The sequence below is a fragment of the Balaenoptera physalus genome (genome assembly GCF_965194825.1).
Source record: "Balaenoptera physalus genome assembly, chromosome: 12".
Classification (NCBI taxonomy): domain Eukaryota; kingdom Metazoa; phylum Chordata; class Mammalia; order Artiodactyla; family Balaenopteridae; genus Balaenoptera; species Balaenoptera physalus.
This window is the reverse complement of record NC_138897.1, coordinates 57,345,209-57,360,844: the sequence shown is the minus strand read 5'-3', so window position 1 is coordinate 57,360,844 and position 15,636 is coordinate 57,345,209. Positions and strand designations below refer to the sequence as shown.

The following is a 15,636-nucleotide window of genomic DNA, read 5'->3' as shown; positions in this document are numbered from 1 at the left end:
ATTCTTTATTCAGAGAAAGGTGGCAACACCTATAGGGTATAGAGTGTGAGGCAAAGATGTTCAAGGAAGTAAGATAGGTAAGGTAGATTGGGACTAGCTTCTGAAGTCCTAAGGCCAATTTAAGAATATAAACTGTTCTGTATGTAATAGAAAACCACCAAGGGGCCTTTAAGCAGGAGAGTAGCATAATCAAATCAGAAAAATTTGAGAGATTATCGAATGACAGTGTAGATGACAGTTTGAATGGAGTAAGTTGGAGTCATCAAGATCAGCTAAAAGTCCATTCTAACAGTATGGAAAAGAGAAGAAGGACTAAATTTAATAGAGTAAAATACTCTATAAACTACCACTGACTAACACCCAGAAACTTAAAATCATTCATGTGTATCATTCATTCCTGAGTTTCATCTATTCATAAATTGATCAATCTAAAATGTCAAAACATCTGGTTTAACTGATTTTTTTTCAAAAAATTGGCCAGTTTTGTGGCATAACATAGAGATAATTATCTGTTCATTAACTGCTACAAACTCATTTAGACTGGGGAGACAAAAAGCAAGTTTTTAGCTTATGGAAGCGTTTTTATGATAAAATGGATACCTAAAGAGTATCTGTTATAGGCAAGAAAAAATTCTAATATTGAATTTAAGTCCTCCTGCCTGAGTATCACATTGACTCAACATATTAACTCTTAATTTTCTACACAGAGAGGAAACTGCAGGGATAATCTAACAGTAGAGAAACAAAAATTCAGAGTTTATTCAGAATCTTTCAGGTAACTCTTTGCAGCAACAGTGCCATCTTCCTATGTTTTTGCTTACATTAATTTTAAGATTTATTTTCCTTATTTGGAATATGCCTATAAGAGGCAGGCCACAAGCAAACTAGGGTACAGAAAACCTGGGAGTCAGCATCTGCTACAGATAATCCACAAATGCACTATACACATAACAACAATAAAATTTTATTCTCAAATTCCAGATATCAGGTAACTGGTTGGTGATATTCTCATTCTAGTTACTTGACAACTATTTAGGATAGAAGGACTGAGGTTGTCAAATGAAAAGAGTGAATCAGCTGCACTCTCATGAACTATGAGTCAAAGGAACATGTTTTTCATGGCCCAAGGCAGGCCAGAGTAAGAGAGAGCCCCTGGGGGTATACCTATACATTGCCAAGAAAAAACTAGAGGTGGTTGCCCAGGGGATGAGTAAAGATGCATCCTGAGGTTGCAGGACTGAATTCTAGCACAGTGGAATAAAAAGGAAAAAAGAAATGGGTACCTACCTAAGTGGATCAGTAAATTTTGAGTAACATCAAGATCTTATCTTTCCATTCTTTTAACAGTGTCTTTTGCAGAGCAAAAATTCTGAATTTTGAAAAAGTCCGATTTATCAATTTTTTCTTTTATGTGTTATCCTCTCAGTGCTATGTCTAAGAACTCTTTGCCTAGCCCAGGTCATGAATAATCTTTCCTATATTTTGGTCTAAAAGTTATATGGTTTTATACTTTTCTTTTTTAACATCTTTATTGGAATATAATTGCTTTACAATGGTGTGTTAGTTTCTGCTTTACAACAAAGTGAATCAGCTATACAATACATATATCCCCATATCTCCTCCCTCTTGCATCTCCCTCCCACCCTCCCTATCCTACCCCTCTAGGTGGTCAAAAAGCACATAGCTGATCTCCCTGTGCTATGCAGCTGCTTCCCACTAGCTATCTATTTTCCATTTGGTAGTGTATATATGTCCATGCCACTCTCTCACTTCATCCCAGCTTACCCTTCCCCCTCCCCGTGTCCTCAAGTCCATTCTCTACGTCTGCGTCTTTATTCCTGTCCCGTCCCTAGGTTCTTCAGAACCTTTTTTTTTTTTTTTTAAGATTCCATATATATGTGTTAGCATACAGTATTTGTTTTTCTCTTTCTGACTTACTTCACTCTGTATGACAGACTCTAGGTCCATCCTATACTTTATACTTAGAGCTATGATCCATTTTGATTTAATACTTGGATAAGGTATGAGGTTTAGGTAGAGGTTAATTTTTTCTTGCATGTCTGTATCCAGTTGTTCCAACACCATTTGTTGAAAAGGACCCTTTCTCCATTGAATTGTCTTTGCAGTTTCATCAAAAGTCAACTGGCCAGGGCTTCCCTAGTGGCGCAGTGGTTAAGAATCTGCCTGCCAATGCAGGAGACAAGGGTTCGAGCCCTAGTCCGGGAAGATCCCACATGCCGCGGAGCAGCTAAGCCCATGTGCCACAACTACTGAGCCTGTGCTCTAGAGCCCGCGAGCCACAACTATTGAAGCCCGTGCGCCTAGAGACCGTGCTCCGCAACAAGAGAAGCCACCACAATGAGAAGCCAGTGCATCGCAACAAAGAGTAGCCCGCACTCACTGCAACTAGAGAAAGCCCGCGTGCGACGAAGACCCAACGCAGCCAAAAATAAATAAATAAATAAATTTATTTTTTTAAAAAAGTCAACTGGCTGTATTTGTATGGGCCAATTTCTGGAGTCTCTTATTCAGTACCACTGACCACCATGTCTATACTCTCACTAACACCACACTATCTTGGTTACTGTAGCTTTGTGTAGTAAGTCTTCAGATAGTGTAAATCCTCCAACTTTATTCTTCTTTTTCAAGAGTTTTTTGGCTATTCTGCTTTTTTTGTCTTCCCATATACATTTTAGAAGACAGATGGATAGATGATTGATTGATTGATTGATTGCTAGATGGATGGACAGTTAGATAGATAATTATATTAAATCTATAAATTGATGTGGGGAAAACTAAAATTTTTATAATGTCTTCCAATCCATGAACTCAGTATGTTGCTCCATTTATTTTATTTCTTTTCTTTCACAAATGTTTTATCATTTTTGGCATTCAGACCCTGCACATGTTTTGTTAGATTTATACCTAAGTATTTCCTTTTTTAGCTATTGTAAATGGTACTTTTATAAAAGAAATATAATTGAGTTTTGTGTTGGCCTTGTATACTGTGGCTTGCTAAACTCATGAATTAGTTCTAGGAGTTCTTTTTTTGTAGATTCCTTGGGATTATTCTAAGTGGATAATCATGTTTTCTGGGAACATGGGCAGTTTCATTTCTTCTTTTCCATCTTTTAGTACTTTTTCTTGCCTTACTGCAATAGCTATGACTTCTGGTATGATGCTGAATAGGAGTGGTAGAGTGGACATCCTTGCCTTTTTCCCAGTCTTAGGGGGAACATATTCAGTCTTTCACCACTAAGTATGATGTTAGCTGTAGGTTTCTGTAAATTCCTCTTATCAGATTGAGAAAGTTTGCTTCTCTTCTTAGTTTGCTGAGAGTTTTTTTTAATCATGAATAGATGTTGAATTTTGTCAAATTCTTTTTCCACATCAATTGATATGATCATGTGTTTTTTTCTTCTTTCAACTATAAATATAGTGGATTGTATTGTTTGATTTGCAAATATTGAACCAGCCTTACATTCCAAGGATAAAATTTACTTGATCATCGTGTGTTAATCTTTTTATGTATTGCTGAAATTGATTTGCAACTATTTTATTGAGGATTTGTGTATCTATCTTCATGGGGAATATTTTCTTGTATTTGTCTTATTTTGGTATATGGGTAATACTAGTCCCATAAAATGAGATTGGAAATGCTCCTTCCTTTTCTATTTTCTGGAAGAGATTGTATGGAATTGGTGTTATTTCTTCTTTAAATTTTTGGTAGAATTTGCCAGTGAAACCATGTGAGCCCTTAAGATTTCTTTTTGAAAAGATATTTAAACAAAATTCAATTTTTCTTTAATAGACACAGTTATCAGGTTATCAGTTAATTCAGATTATCTATTTCATCTTGGTATGCTTTAGGAGACTGCAGTTTTTGAGGCAGGGGTCCATTTCATCTAAGTTGATAAATCTATGTGAGTAGAGTTGTTCATAGCTCTCCATTATTATCCATGTAATGTATGCAGGGTTCTGTAAGGATATCCTCTCTTTCATTCCTGATATCAGTAACTTATGTCTTTTCTCTTCTTTGTCATTCTGATTATTGTTGAATTCATTTTACTGAACTTTTCAAAGAACGAGCTTTTGGATTCATTGGTTTTCCCCAGTTTCTTTCAGTTTTCAATTTCATTAATTCCCTCTCTTATTTTTATTAATTCCTTCCCTATGCTTGCTTTGGGTTTATTTTGCTAGTTTCTTTTGTTTTCTCGTTTCTCAAGGTGGACGCCTAGATTATTGATATGTGACCTTTCTTCTTTTCTAACATAAATATTTAATACTGTAATTTTCCCTCTACTCTCTGCTTTAACTGCATCTCACAAGTACGTTGTATTTTCAATTACATTTGTTCAAAATATTTTCTAATTTGCCTTGAGAATTCTTCTTTGACCCAAGGACTATTTAGAAATTATTTAATTTCCAAGTGTTCAGGATTGTCCAATTAGCTTTCTGTTATTGATCTTGGTTTAATTCTATTGTGGTTGGAGAACATACTTTGTATAATTTCAATTTTTAAAAATTTATTAAGATTTGTCTTATGAACCTGTCTTTTGGTGAATGTTCCATGTTCATCTGAAAAAAAAAATGTATTCTACTGTTATTAGATAGGTGATAAATGTCAGTTAGTTGATAGTGTTGTTTAGTTCTTATACAGCCTTGATGATTTTCTGTCTACTAGCTCCATTACTAAGAGAAAAGCATTGAATCTCCAATACTCCAACTTTGAAAGTCTGTTGTTAGGTGCATACACATTTAGGATTTTTATATCTTTTTTGGTGAACTGACTCTTATCATTAGATAATGTCTCACTTTATCCCTGGTGATTTTTGTTTGCTCTGAAGTCTACTTTGTCAGATATTAGTATAACTACTCCAGCTTTATTTTGATTAGTGTTTTAATAATATGTTTTTTCCATTATTTTACATTTAATCTTTCTGTATCATTATATTTGAAGTAAGTTTGTTATAGATAGCATATAGTTGGATAATATCTTTTTACCTATTCTGATTATTTCTATTAATTGGTGTGTTTAGACCATTTACATTTAACGTAATTATGGATATGTTTGAATTTAGGCCTAGCATTTTATTATTTGTTTATTCTTTCTTTGCTATGTTTTTCCTTCCTCTGTTACCCTATCCCTTCCTTCTTTTGGGTTATTTGAGAATTTTTTAGTATTCTATTTAATTTATCCATTGTGTTTTCAGGGTTTTTTTTTTTACTATTTTTCTTTGTATAGTTTGGGGGGGAGGGTCAGGAAGGGGTTGGTTGCTATAGTTATTACAGTAAACATACTGAACTTTTCTCAGTCTAATTAGAATCAATATTTTTCAACTTCAAATAGAATGTGAAAGTGTTTTTACAATATAGATCCCTTTACCTTCCCCAAATCATGTTGTAATTGTCTTGTGTATTACATCTACATACATTGAAAACCCCATCAGACAATATTATAGTTTTTGCTTTCAACTATCAAATATATTTTAAAGAGCTGAAAAGGAGAAGAATTGTCTATTATATTTACCCAGATATTTGCCATTTGTATTGCTATTCCTTAACTCCTGATGCTCCAAATTTCCCTCTGGTATCATTTCTGGTATTAAGAACTTCAATTAGTAATTCTTTTAAAGAAGGTCTGTTGGTGATAAATTCAGTTCTTTTTAGTTTTCCTTCATCTTGGAATATCTTTATTTCACCTCCATTCCTGACAGATATTTTCACTGGATATAAAATTCTGGGTTGACACTTCTTTCAGCTCTTCAAAATTGTTCCATTTTCTTCTTGCCTGTATGATTTCTAATGAGAAAACTGTAGTCACTTGAATAATACACTATTTTTCTTTTGCTGCTTTTAAAATATTTTCTTAGTCTTTAGTTTTCAACAGTTTGTGATGTGTCTGGGCATAGATTTCTTTGGATCTATCCTGGTTAGGATTCACTGAATTCACTGAACTTTTTGAATCTGTAGGTTTATGTCTCTCACCAAAATTGAGAAGTTTTCAGGCATTATTTATTGAAATAACGTTTCTTCTGCATGCTTTCTCCTCTCCTGGGACTCTAATAACATGAATGTTAGACGTTTTAATATTAACCCACAGATCCTGTGTTCTCTTTTTTTTCAGTATTTTTCTGTCTTTTTCAGATTGGCTACTTTCCCTTGATCAATCTTCACATTCACTGACACTTCCTTCTGTTATCTCCATTCTGCTATTAAGCCCATTCAGTAATGCTTTTATTTTAGTTACTAAATTTTTCAGTTCCACATTTTCCATTTGATTCTTCTTTACGTTATCTATTTCTTTGTTAGGACTTTCTATCTCTTCATTATTTTCAAGGGTGTATGTTGCAGATGACATGGTCTTATATATAGAAAACTCTAAAAAGTCATTAAAAAGCCTGTTAAAACTAGTAAACAAATGCATTAAAGTTGCAAGATACAAAATCAACATATGAAAATTATTTGCATTCTATACACTAACAACTAATTACCTGAAAAGGAAATTAGAAAAACAATCCCATTTATAACAGCACCAAAAGAATAAAATACCTAGAAATAAACAACTAAGTAGGTGAAAGACTTGTATATGGAAAACTACAAAACACTGATGAAAGAAATTAAAAAGACACAAACAAGTGGGAACATATGCACATTCATGGATTGGAAGACTTAATATTGTTAAACTATCTATACTACCCAAAGAAATCGACAGATTCAACACAATCCATATCAAAATTCCAGCGGCAATTTTTACAGAAATAGAAAAAACAATCCTACAATTCATATGGAACCACAAAAGACCCCAAATAGCCAAATCAATACTGAGAAAAAAGAACAAAACTGGAGGCATCAGACTTCCTGATTTTAAAGTGTATTACAAAGCTACAGTTATCAAAACAGTATGGTACTGGCATAAAGACACACATATAGACCAATGAAACACAATAGAAAGCCCAGAAATAAATCCACACATATACAGTCAACTGATCTTCAACCAGGGTACACAATAGGGAAATGATAGCCTCTTCAGTAAATGGTGCTGGGGAAACTGGATATCCATATGCAAAAGAAAGAAATTGGACCCTTCTCTTACATCATACACAAAAATTAACTCAAAATGGATTAAAGGTTTAAATGTAAGACCTGAAACTGTAAAACTCCTAGAAGAAGGGGAGAGCTTCATGCTATTGGCCTTGGCAACGATTTCATGGATGTGACACCAAAAATACAGGCAATAAAAGCAAGCAGGATTACATCAAACTAAAAGACTTCTGTATAGCAAAGGAAACAATCGTTAGAGTAAAAAAGGTGACCTACATAATAGGAGAAAATATTTGCAAACTATATATCTGATAAGGGGTTAATCTCTAAAATATATACGAAACTTCTACAACTCAACAACCAAAACAAACAAATAAACAAACAAACAAAAAACTGAACTAATGCCCAATTTAAAAATAGGCGAAGGACTTGAATGGACATCTTCAAAGAAGACATGCAACGGCCAACTATTATATGAAGAATGCTCAACATCACTAATCATCAGGGAAATGTAAATCAAAACCACAATGAGATGTCACCTCACATGTGTCAGGATGTGGCTACTATCAACAACAACAACAAAAAAGACAACAAGTATTGATGAGGATATGGAAAAATTGGAGCCCTTTTACACTGTTGGTCAGAGTGCAAAATGGTATAGCCACTATGGAAGAGTATGGAGGTTCCTCAAGAAATTAAAATAGATCTACCATATGATCCAGCAGTCTCACTTCTGGGTAATTATGCCCCCTTAAACAGAATCAGGATCTCAAAGAGATATTAGCCCTCCCATGTTTATTGCAGCACTTTTCACAATAGTCAAGTTGTGGAAACAACCTAAATGTGCATCAACACATGAATAGGTAAAGAAAATGTGGCTATACAGACAATGGAATACTAGTCAATCTTTAAAAAGAAGAAAATTTTGCAATGTGCAACAACATGAATGAACCTTGAAGTCAGTCAAAGAAATACAAATACTGTAGGACTCCACTCATTTGAATTTATAGAAATTCATAGTCAAATTCATAGAGTTGAAGAATGGAATGGCAGTTTCCAGGGGCTGGGTTCAGAGAATAATGGAGAGTTATTATTCAACAGGCATAAGGTGTCAGTTAAGCAAGACAAACTAGAGGTTTGCTGTACACCACTGTACCTATAGTCAACAATTATGTATTGTACACTTTAAAATTTTCTTAAGAGGGTAGATCTCATGTCAATTGTTCTTACCACAATAAAATTTTTAAAAAATTTTTAAGGAGGGCTTCCCTGGTGGCACAGTGGTTAAGAATCTACCCGCCAATTCAGGGGACACGGGTTTGAGCCCTGGTCCGGGAAGATCCCACATGCCGCGGAGAAACTAAGCCTGTGCACCACAACTACTGAGCCCATGTGCCACAACTACTGAAGCCTGCGCACCTAGAGCCCGTGCTCTGCAACAAGAGAAGCCCCCGCAATGAGAAGCCCGTGCACCGTGACGAAGAGTAGCCCCCACCCGCCACAACCCAGCTCGCTGCAACCCCGCTCGCCCCAACCAGAGAAAAGCCTGCGCGCAGCAACGAAGACCCAATGCAGCTAAAAATAAAATAAATAAATTTTAAAAAAAATTTTAAAGAGTGTATAGTCTTATTTCTTTCAACACATTTTGTCAGCTAATTCCAGCAGCTATGACACATTAGCATCTGTTAATACTTATACAAGTTGAGATTTTTTTGGTGTTCAGTTCTGTTCCATGTGTGTGCCACCCAGTTACCAGCCTGAGACTTGGGCTGTGGTCTATCCCTGAGTTCTGGTCTCAGAGTCTTTCAAATGATTAAAACTGCAGTACCACTTCCATTAAACTGATATTTGTTTTCTCCATTTGCCTAACTATAAGTAACCTAGTTCAATCACGTGTGAAGTTTGTTGTCCATTGACCCACTAGAGGTACTATTTTGTTTTCAGAAATCAGAAGCATTCTTATGGATAATTTCCAAAACCAAAGAAAACGTTTTGCCAATGTTGTCTCTACTTCCTCCTGCTGTTTTCTATTTCACTAGGCTGAAAGACTACAATACATTCATTCAATCATATAAAGACAAAATGTGTATTTAGGAGAATAAAATAATAGAGTATTTTGTTGCTTGACTCGACAGCAACTTGAATCCCTCCTTACATGGCTGGACCATTTAATTGTGCCATTTAAAGCAACTAATAACAACATAAAACGTCCCAACATACCAAAGACTAGTCAATTCAATGGCCAGTGACACAAATATAGAACTATGTTTGAAAGAATTTTGTGCCACCACCTAATATTTTTAATCACTCCACAGTGCTGAATCATTTAAAGAGATTTCTCTTTTTATGTGCCTAGTTTTTCAATGCTACTTAATGCTTATTAAATCCTAAGACCTCCATAGTCTTTCAAAAAATGAAAATCTCATGAAAGAAGTATAGGCAGGAGCTACTTCTTCCAAAGGCGTATGTCTTATATACTCATATAGAGAGCTAACTCGTTGAGAGCAGAAGTCACATCTTTGTTGATGTATGTTATAGGGCTAAGAATAATGCCTGGCAAATGGAACTGCCAAAGATAGAAAGGAATATGGATTACAAGCCTGGACATTAAAGAAGACAGATGAAGACAGACCATGCAGAAAGAGCTGATAGAAGAAGATTTCGTATGTCTCAAGGCACAATGGAATTGTCTAGACGTAGGGAGAAGTTGAATGAAATTTACCTGTCTTAAGAATATATGGTAGGAAAAGAGTGGCTGCACATGAACATAACTGGCTTTCCAGGTAACAAAGAGAAAAAAGTTATGATTCTGTCTTAGCAAATTAACCTGATGATGATAGTTTAATAAAAACCAGTTTATATAATTTTAGAAGTTAGAAATACAGCACATTTTTACTACATACAGCATTCCTTAACCAATTAAACTTTGATGTACAGCACAAATTTTAAAAAGAATTTGTACAAACTTTTCCCAAGGCTCCTTCTCACTCCACATGTGAAAGACAAATATAGTTTGAAATGGAGACACTAGATATATACTGTTTATTCCAGTAGATATTTACAGAACTATAATTTTTTTTTAATGCTGAAAGGGGGAAGATAGACTTCCACCAGTCACACAGATTGAAAGTAGGAAAGTGATCACAGCAAGAATGTATATGGAAAGCCCACAGATAACTATGAAGATTGAGATTACAACTTACCAATTTAGGGTTTTTAGAATGAGCTAGCTACCTGATACACAGGTTGGAGGTAAGACTCAGTAAAGGGAATACCTGTTTATAAGCAGAGCTATTCCCAAGAAAAAAATACACAGATTCCTCTTTGTGGAGCTGGTGAAGACAACTGTTCCCACACCAACCTACTTATTAGAGTCCAATTATTTTATTTCTAGGATTTCCTCAGAATCTAGAATGGGGTTCTACAATTATAAATTCTCAATATAAAAGAATCAAGTTCAGGGACTTCCCTGGTGGTGCAGTAGTTAAGAATCTGCCTGCCAATGCAGGGAACACGGGTTCCAGTCCTGGTCTGGGAAGATCACACAAGCTCTATGCTCTAGAGCCTGCAAGCCACAACTACTGAAGCCCGTGTGCTGCAACTACTGAAGCCCACGCGCCTAGAGCCCGTGCTCCGCAGCAAGAGAAGCTGCTGCAATGAGAAGCCCGTGCACCACACGAAGAGTAGCCCCCGCTCGCTGCAACTTAGAGAAAGCCCGTGCGCAACAGTGAAGACCCAATGCAGCCAAAAATAAATAAATAAATTTATAAAAAAAGAAAAAGAATCAAGTTCACTACTGTGTAGTCATATTATGTATATCTGTTGTTTGATTCAATCTAAAGTATGCCAGTGGATTTTCTCCAAATTGCACAAAGAATAGAATATGAAGTTTATCATTTATTGCCATTTCTAAATATACTATTTCACTTGCATTAATCACCAACAGAGTGCCTTTGAATATAAGCGGCATTCAATAAATGTCTGAAAGATAAAGGTATAAAAGAATGGGTTAGCTGGACTATAACCCCTGATGAAGGAAAGGAATTGGCACATTATTTCCTGTGGCTCCCTGCACCAAACTTTCCAAGCCAGCACGCCCACAGTGAAAGATCACCATCTGAATGAAGCTTCACAATTGCTCTCTTATTACCACTGGGCTTCTGGCACCCAGTACGTCTTAGATATCTAGTGTTAAGGAATGCATTCTGAGCCTCTGCCGGCACAGGCATGTCACAGTGATGCTTCTAAACCAAACCGGAGCTCAGATTTGTTTCAAGCCTTCACTTGCTTTTGATGGAAGGTGCGCTGGCAGTTGTTGTCATCATTAGCCTTGTGGCAATACTTTTTCCCTTAAGTGTCTTATGTCTCATATGAAAGCTTAAAGCTTGTTAAACAGGGAGGGACTTTGTAATATGTGCCAATGTCAAACAGTAAAGTTTTTATTTTCTCCTGTTGTAACAGCTTTCAAGGTCTGAATTTCCAAATCCTAGTCTCTAACACCACTCAGGATTTTAAGTTAGGTAATGGAGTGAGAATAGGAAGATCCCAATTCCTTTTCCTCCCTTTATGATCTTTATCATAGAACCAGTAAATGAAAGATCTAGAGCCTGCTAGGCACTTGGGTGTGGAATTCTCCTGTAATCTTGGTGTTTATGGGATGAGTGAGCTGTCCACCCACAGTTCTGTTACCTAGAGAGTCAAGATATCTGAACTTATATGAACAACCCAATACTTCAGTGGCATTAACATTTCCATGGCAGCTGACCCAAGTGACACGTAACTAGTGTGTGCACACGTATCTAATGTACGTCCACAGTAACTAATGTTCCTGGAGCACTTACTACGAGCTGGGCAATATATTAAATGCTTTACATCATAAAATATTCACGAAACACTCTGAATAGATATTTATCTCTATTTTACAGGTGAGAAAATCCTGGATTAAAGAGGTATGGAATTTGCTCAAGTTTTCATCCACTATAAGGAAGACTTTTTAAAAAGAATAATTAGCACTGCTTAATATTATGAAAACATCCACTCTACTAGACTGTATATTCCTTTAAGGCAAGAACTATTATCTACTTCATCTTCGTATCTCCCACAATATCTAGAACAATGCCTCACACATACAAACTTCTTAATAAAAGTTTACTGAGCAAATGAAGGCTTCATAGTTCTGAAATGACTGTGTATCTCTCTCTCTCTCTCTCTGGAAATTTCCAATTTTTTCTTATTAGATGATAAGTTTAAGTTCTAAAACCATTACAGTCATTCATACTCTCATACACACATACTTGTTCACCAAGTTTACCAGGATCCCTTTTTCTAATCCCAAAAGGAACAAGCCTTTGAGGCCAATAGCAGCAGCTGCTTAATAGGTGAACTTCAACACCAAGCAACAAGTTGGGACAGGTAATTAAGGATATGGAATCCATTTTAAATTGCAGGGGAAATTTTGGGAAGTAGAATGTATTTATCAGAGTTGGAATTTGGCCAGGATTCTAAGGAAAACACCAATTACTCTTTGATAATATAAAGCAGCATATAAACACTATTTAACTGAATTTCTGACTAAGGTAAGAATTTCAGAGACCCACAGAGGGGACACATCATCCCCAGACAAACTCTTCCATTGAGAAGAGTTCTTTGTACTTTCATAGTAACCTCTTGTATCTAACAAAGAAAACCTCTTGTCAGGTTAGTAGCAAAAGTGAATCCTAGTTAATGGAGTTGAAAGATGTAAGAGGTCTTTCCAGCAGTTCAATCAATTGTGCACATTAAATTCATTTATATAGCTCCTTTTGCAAAGTGTCTCCATAGCCTCAGATATTTCAGTGTAGAAGAGACCCTAAGAGAGCTGATTTTGTCAAAATGGAAACTTTCTCAGACAGCACCTCACTGTCTAAGATAGGTAGGTGTGATCTTGCTTGATGTAAAAGTGAGGGAGAGATTAAGTAACTTTCCAAGGTCTCTAACCACCTTCAAGATAGAAATTATATTAAAGGATTAAACCAAAACATAACAAATAAAAAAGAGTAAATAATCTATAGATTTAAGAGCTATACCAACTAAGTACAATATGTGGACCTCATTTGAAATATAACTCAAAGCAATTGGTTTCTTTTTTAATGAAATTGGAGAAATTAAACACCAATTTAATATTTGATGATATTAAGGAATTTCTGTTAAATGTTAAGTGTAATAATGATAAGTATATTTTAAAGATACATACTGCATATTTGTGAATGAAATTATATAATGCCTAGGATTGACTTCGACATGATATAAGGTGGGGAGAAGTTGGGGAGAGTCTGGATGAAATAAGGTTGTCGATGTTTTGATAATTACTGAAGCTCAGTTATGCGTACACGAGGATTCATTATATTTTCCTCCACTTTTGCATGTTTGAAATTTTTCATAATAAAAACTTCTTAAAGTAAATTAAAATGACTCTTCACAATAGGTTTGAGCATATGTGGTATAATGAGCCATGATGCAAGTGCAATTTCTGGTAACACAACAATCTTCTCTCCTTTCTACTGTCAAGTAATATTGTATCACTTCATATTAGTATGGAACTGTTAAAACAATTTACTTCCATTTCTCTCCTCCTGGTCTTTGTGCTATTGTTTTCATATGTTTTATTTCTGCATACGTTATAAAGCCCACAATATGTTGTTATTATGTCTGCTTTAAACAGTCAGTTATCTTTTAAAGAGATTTTTCTAAATAATAAAAAATGCCTTCTATATTTACTCACATAGTTACCATTTCCAGTGCTCTTCATTCCTTTGTGTAGATCCAGATTTCCAGTTTGTATCATTTTCTCTTTAACATTTTCTGAAATGTAAGTCTGTTAGTGATTAATTATTTCAAGTTTTGTGTATCTGAAATGTATTTTGCTTTCATTTCTGAAAAATATTTTACTTGGTATAGAATTATAAGTTGATAGTTTCTTTTTTTCAGCAAATGCTGCTTCACTATGTTCTGGTTTGCATTGTTCCAACAAGAAGTCTTGTGTCATTGTCACAAGGACATAAAATGTCATTGACATTCTTTATGTCAATAAAGAATACCTTTTTTCTTCTGGACATAATGTGTCTTTTTCCTTATTAGATGACTTTAATATTTGTATCAGTGGTTTAATATTTTCTCCTCATCACTGTTTTTTTGGAACATTTTCTCTTTGTTGATATTTTATTATGGTATGCATTCTTCATAATTCTTGTGCTTAGAATTTGTTGAGCTTCTTGAATCTCTAGGTTTATAATTCTCAGCTATTATTTCTCCAGATAATTTTTTTATTCCTCCCTCTCATTTCTCTTCTTTGGAGATTCCAAGTACATATATATTAGGTTGCTTGAAGTTTCCCAGTTTGCTGAATCACTGTTGATTTTTTTTTTCAGGCTTTTATTCTACCTGTGTGTATCAGTTTCCTAAGACTGGCATAACAAATTACCACAGACTGGGGCTTAAAACAGCAAAAATCTATTCTCTCATAGTTCAGGAGGCCAGAAGTCCAAAATCAAGATGTTGGCATAGTTCATTCCCTCTGGACAGTCTGAGGGAGAAACTGTCCTATGCCTCTCTCCTCCTTTCTGGTGATTTCAGCAATCCTTGGCATTTCTTTCTTTTTTTTTTAAAGAAATTCACGTTCTTTTATTTATTTATTTATTTATGACTGTGTTGAGTCTTCGTTTCTGTGCAAGGGCTTTCTCTAGTTGTGGCAAGTGGGGACCACTCTTCATCGCGGTGCGCGGGCCTCTCACCATTGCGGCCTCTCTTGTTGTGGAGCACAGGCTCCAGACGCGCAGGCTCAGTAATTGTGGCTCACGGGCCCAGTTGCTCCGTGGCATGTGGGATCTTCCCAGACCAGGGCTCGAACCCGTGTCCCCTGCATTGGCAGGCAGATTCTCAACCACTGCACCACCAGGGAAGCCCCCTTGGCATTTCTTGACTTGTAGATGCATCACTCCAATCTCTGCCTCCATCTTCAGGTGGTCTTCTTCCCTTCTTAGGGCTTTCCTCATCTGTTTCCTTTCTCTCAGGGATCACTGTGCTTCACTACCTGATGTCCATTGTCTGAAAACTGTCTCTTCAGATATTTTGTTGTGTTTTAGTTGTTTCAACCAGGAGAGTGAATACTGTGCTGTTCTCTGTCTTGTCCAGAGGAAGCAGTCTTCCACTATTCTTAAGTACAGTTGGCCCTCTGTAACCTTGGGTTCTATGTCTGTGGATATGGAGGGCCAACTGTACTATGCCATTTTATATAAGGGACTTAAGTATCCATGGATTTTGGTATTCATAAGGGTCTTAGAACCAATCTCCCATGGATACTGAGGGAGGCCTACAGTACACAATTGGTGTAAATACTCTCTCCATGAAATTTGGTATTTCTCATCCTGAAAATTACATGTATGTCTCACAAATGCAGTATCTCTTATACAACTAGATCACTAAAGAAAATGTCAGGACTGTTTATTATGATAAATAATTTGGACGATTATAGACTTACTCCTCTTTTGAAGAACTGAATTGCAAATCACTGAGTTGTGCATATCAGAGTTGTTGGAATACACACGATTTTGTTCT

At 35.7% G+C, this 15,636-nt stretch overlaps 1 protein-coding gene across 1 annotated transcript in view; it reads right to left on the bottom strand.

Annotated features, from left to right (window-relative positions):
- LOC309640245 (uncharacterized protein) overlaps window positions 1-15,636 on the bottom strand; it is a 645,560-nt gene that overhangs the window by 400,866 nt on the left and 229,058 nt on the right. The window contains exon 2 of the mRNA XM_082418750.1: window positions 13,805-13,884. Coding sequence (XP_082274876.1) covers window positions 13,805-13,884 — 80 coding nt within the window. The remainder of the gene's footprint in view (window positions 1-13,804; window positions 13,885-15,636) is intronic.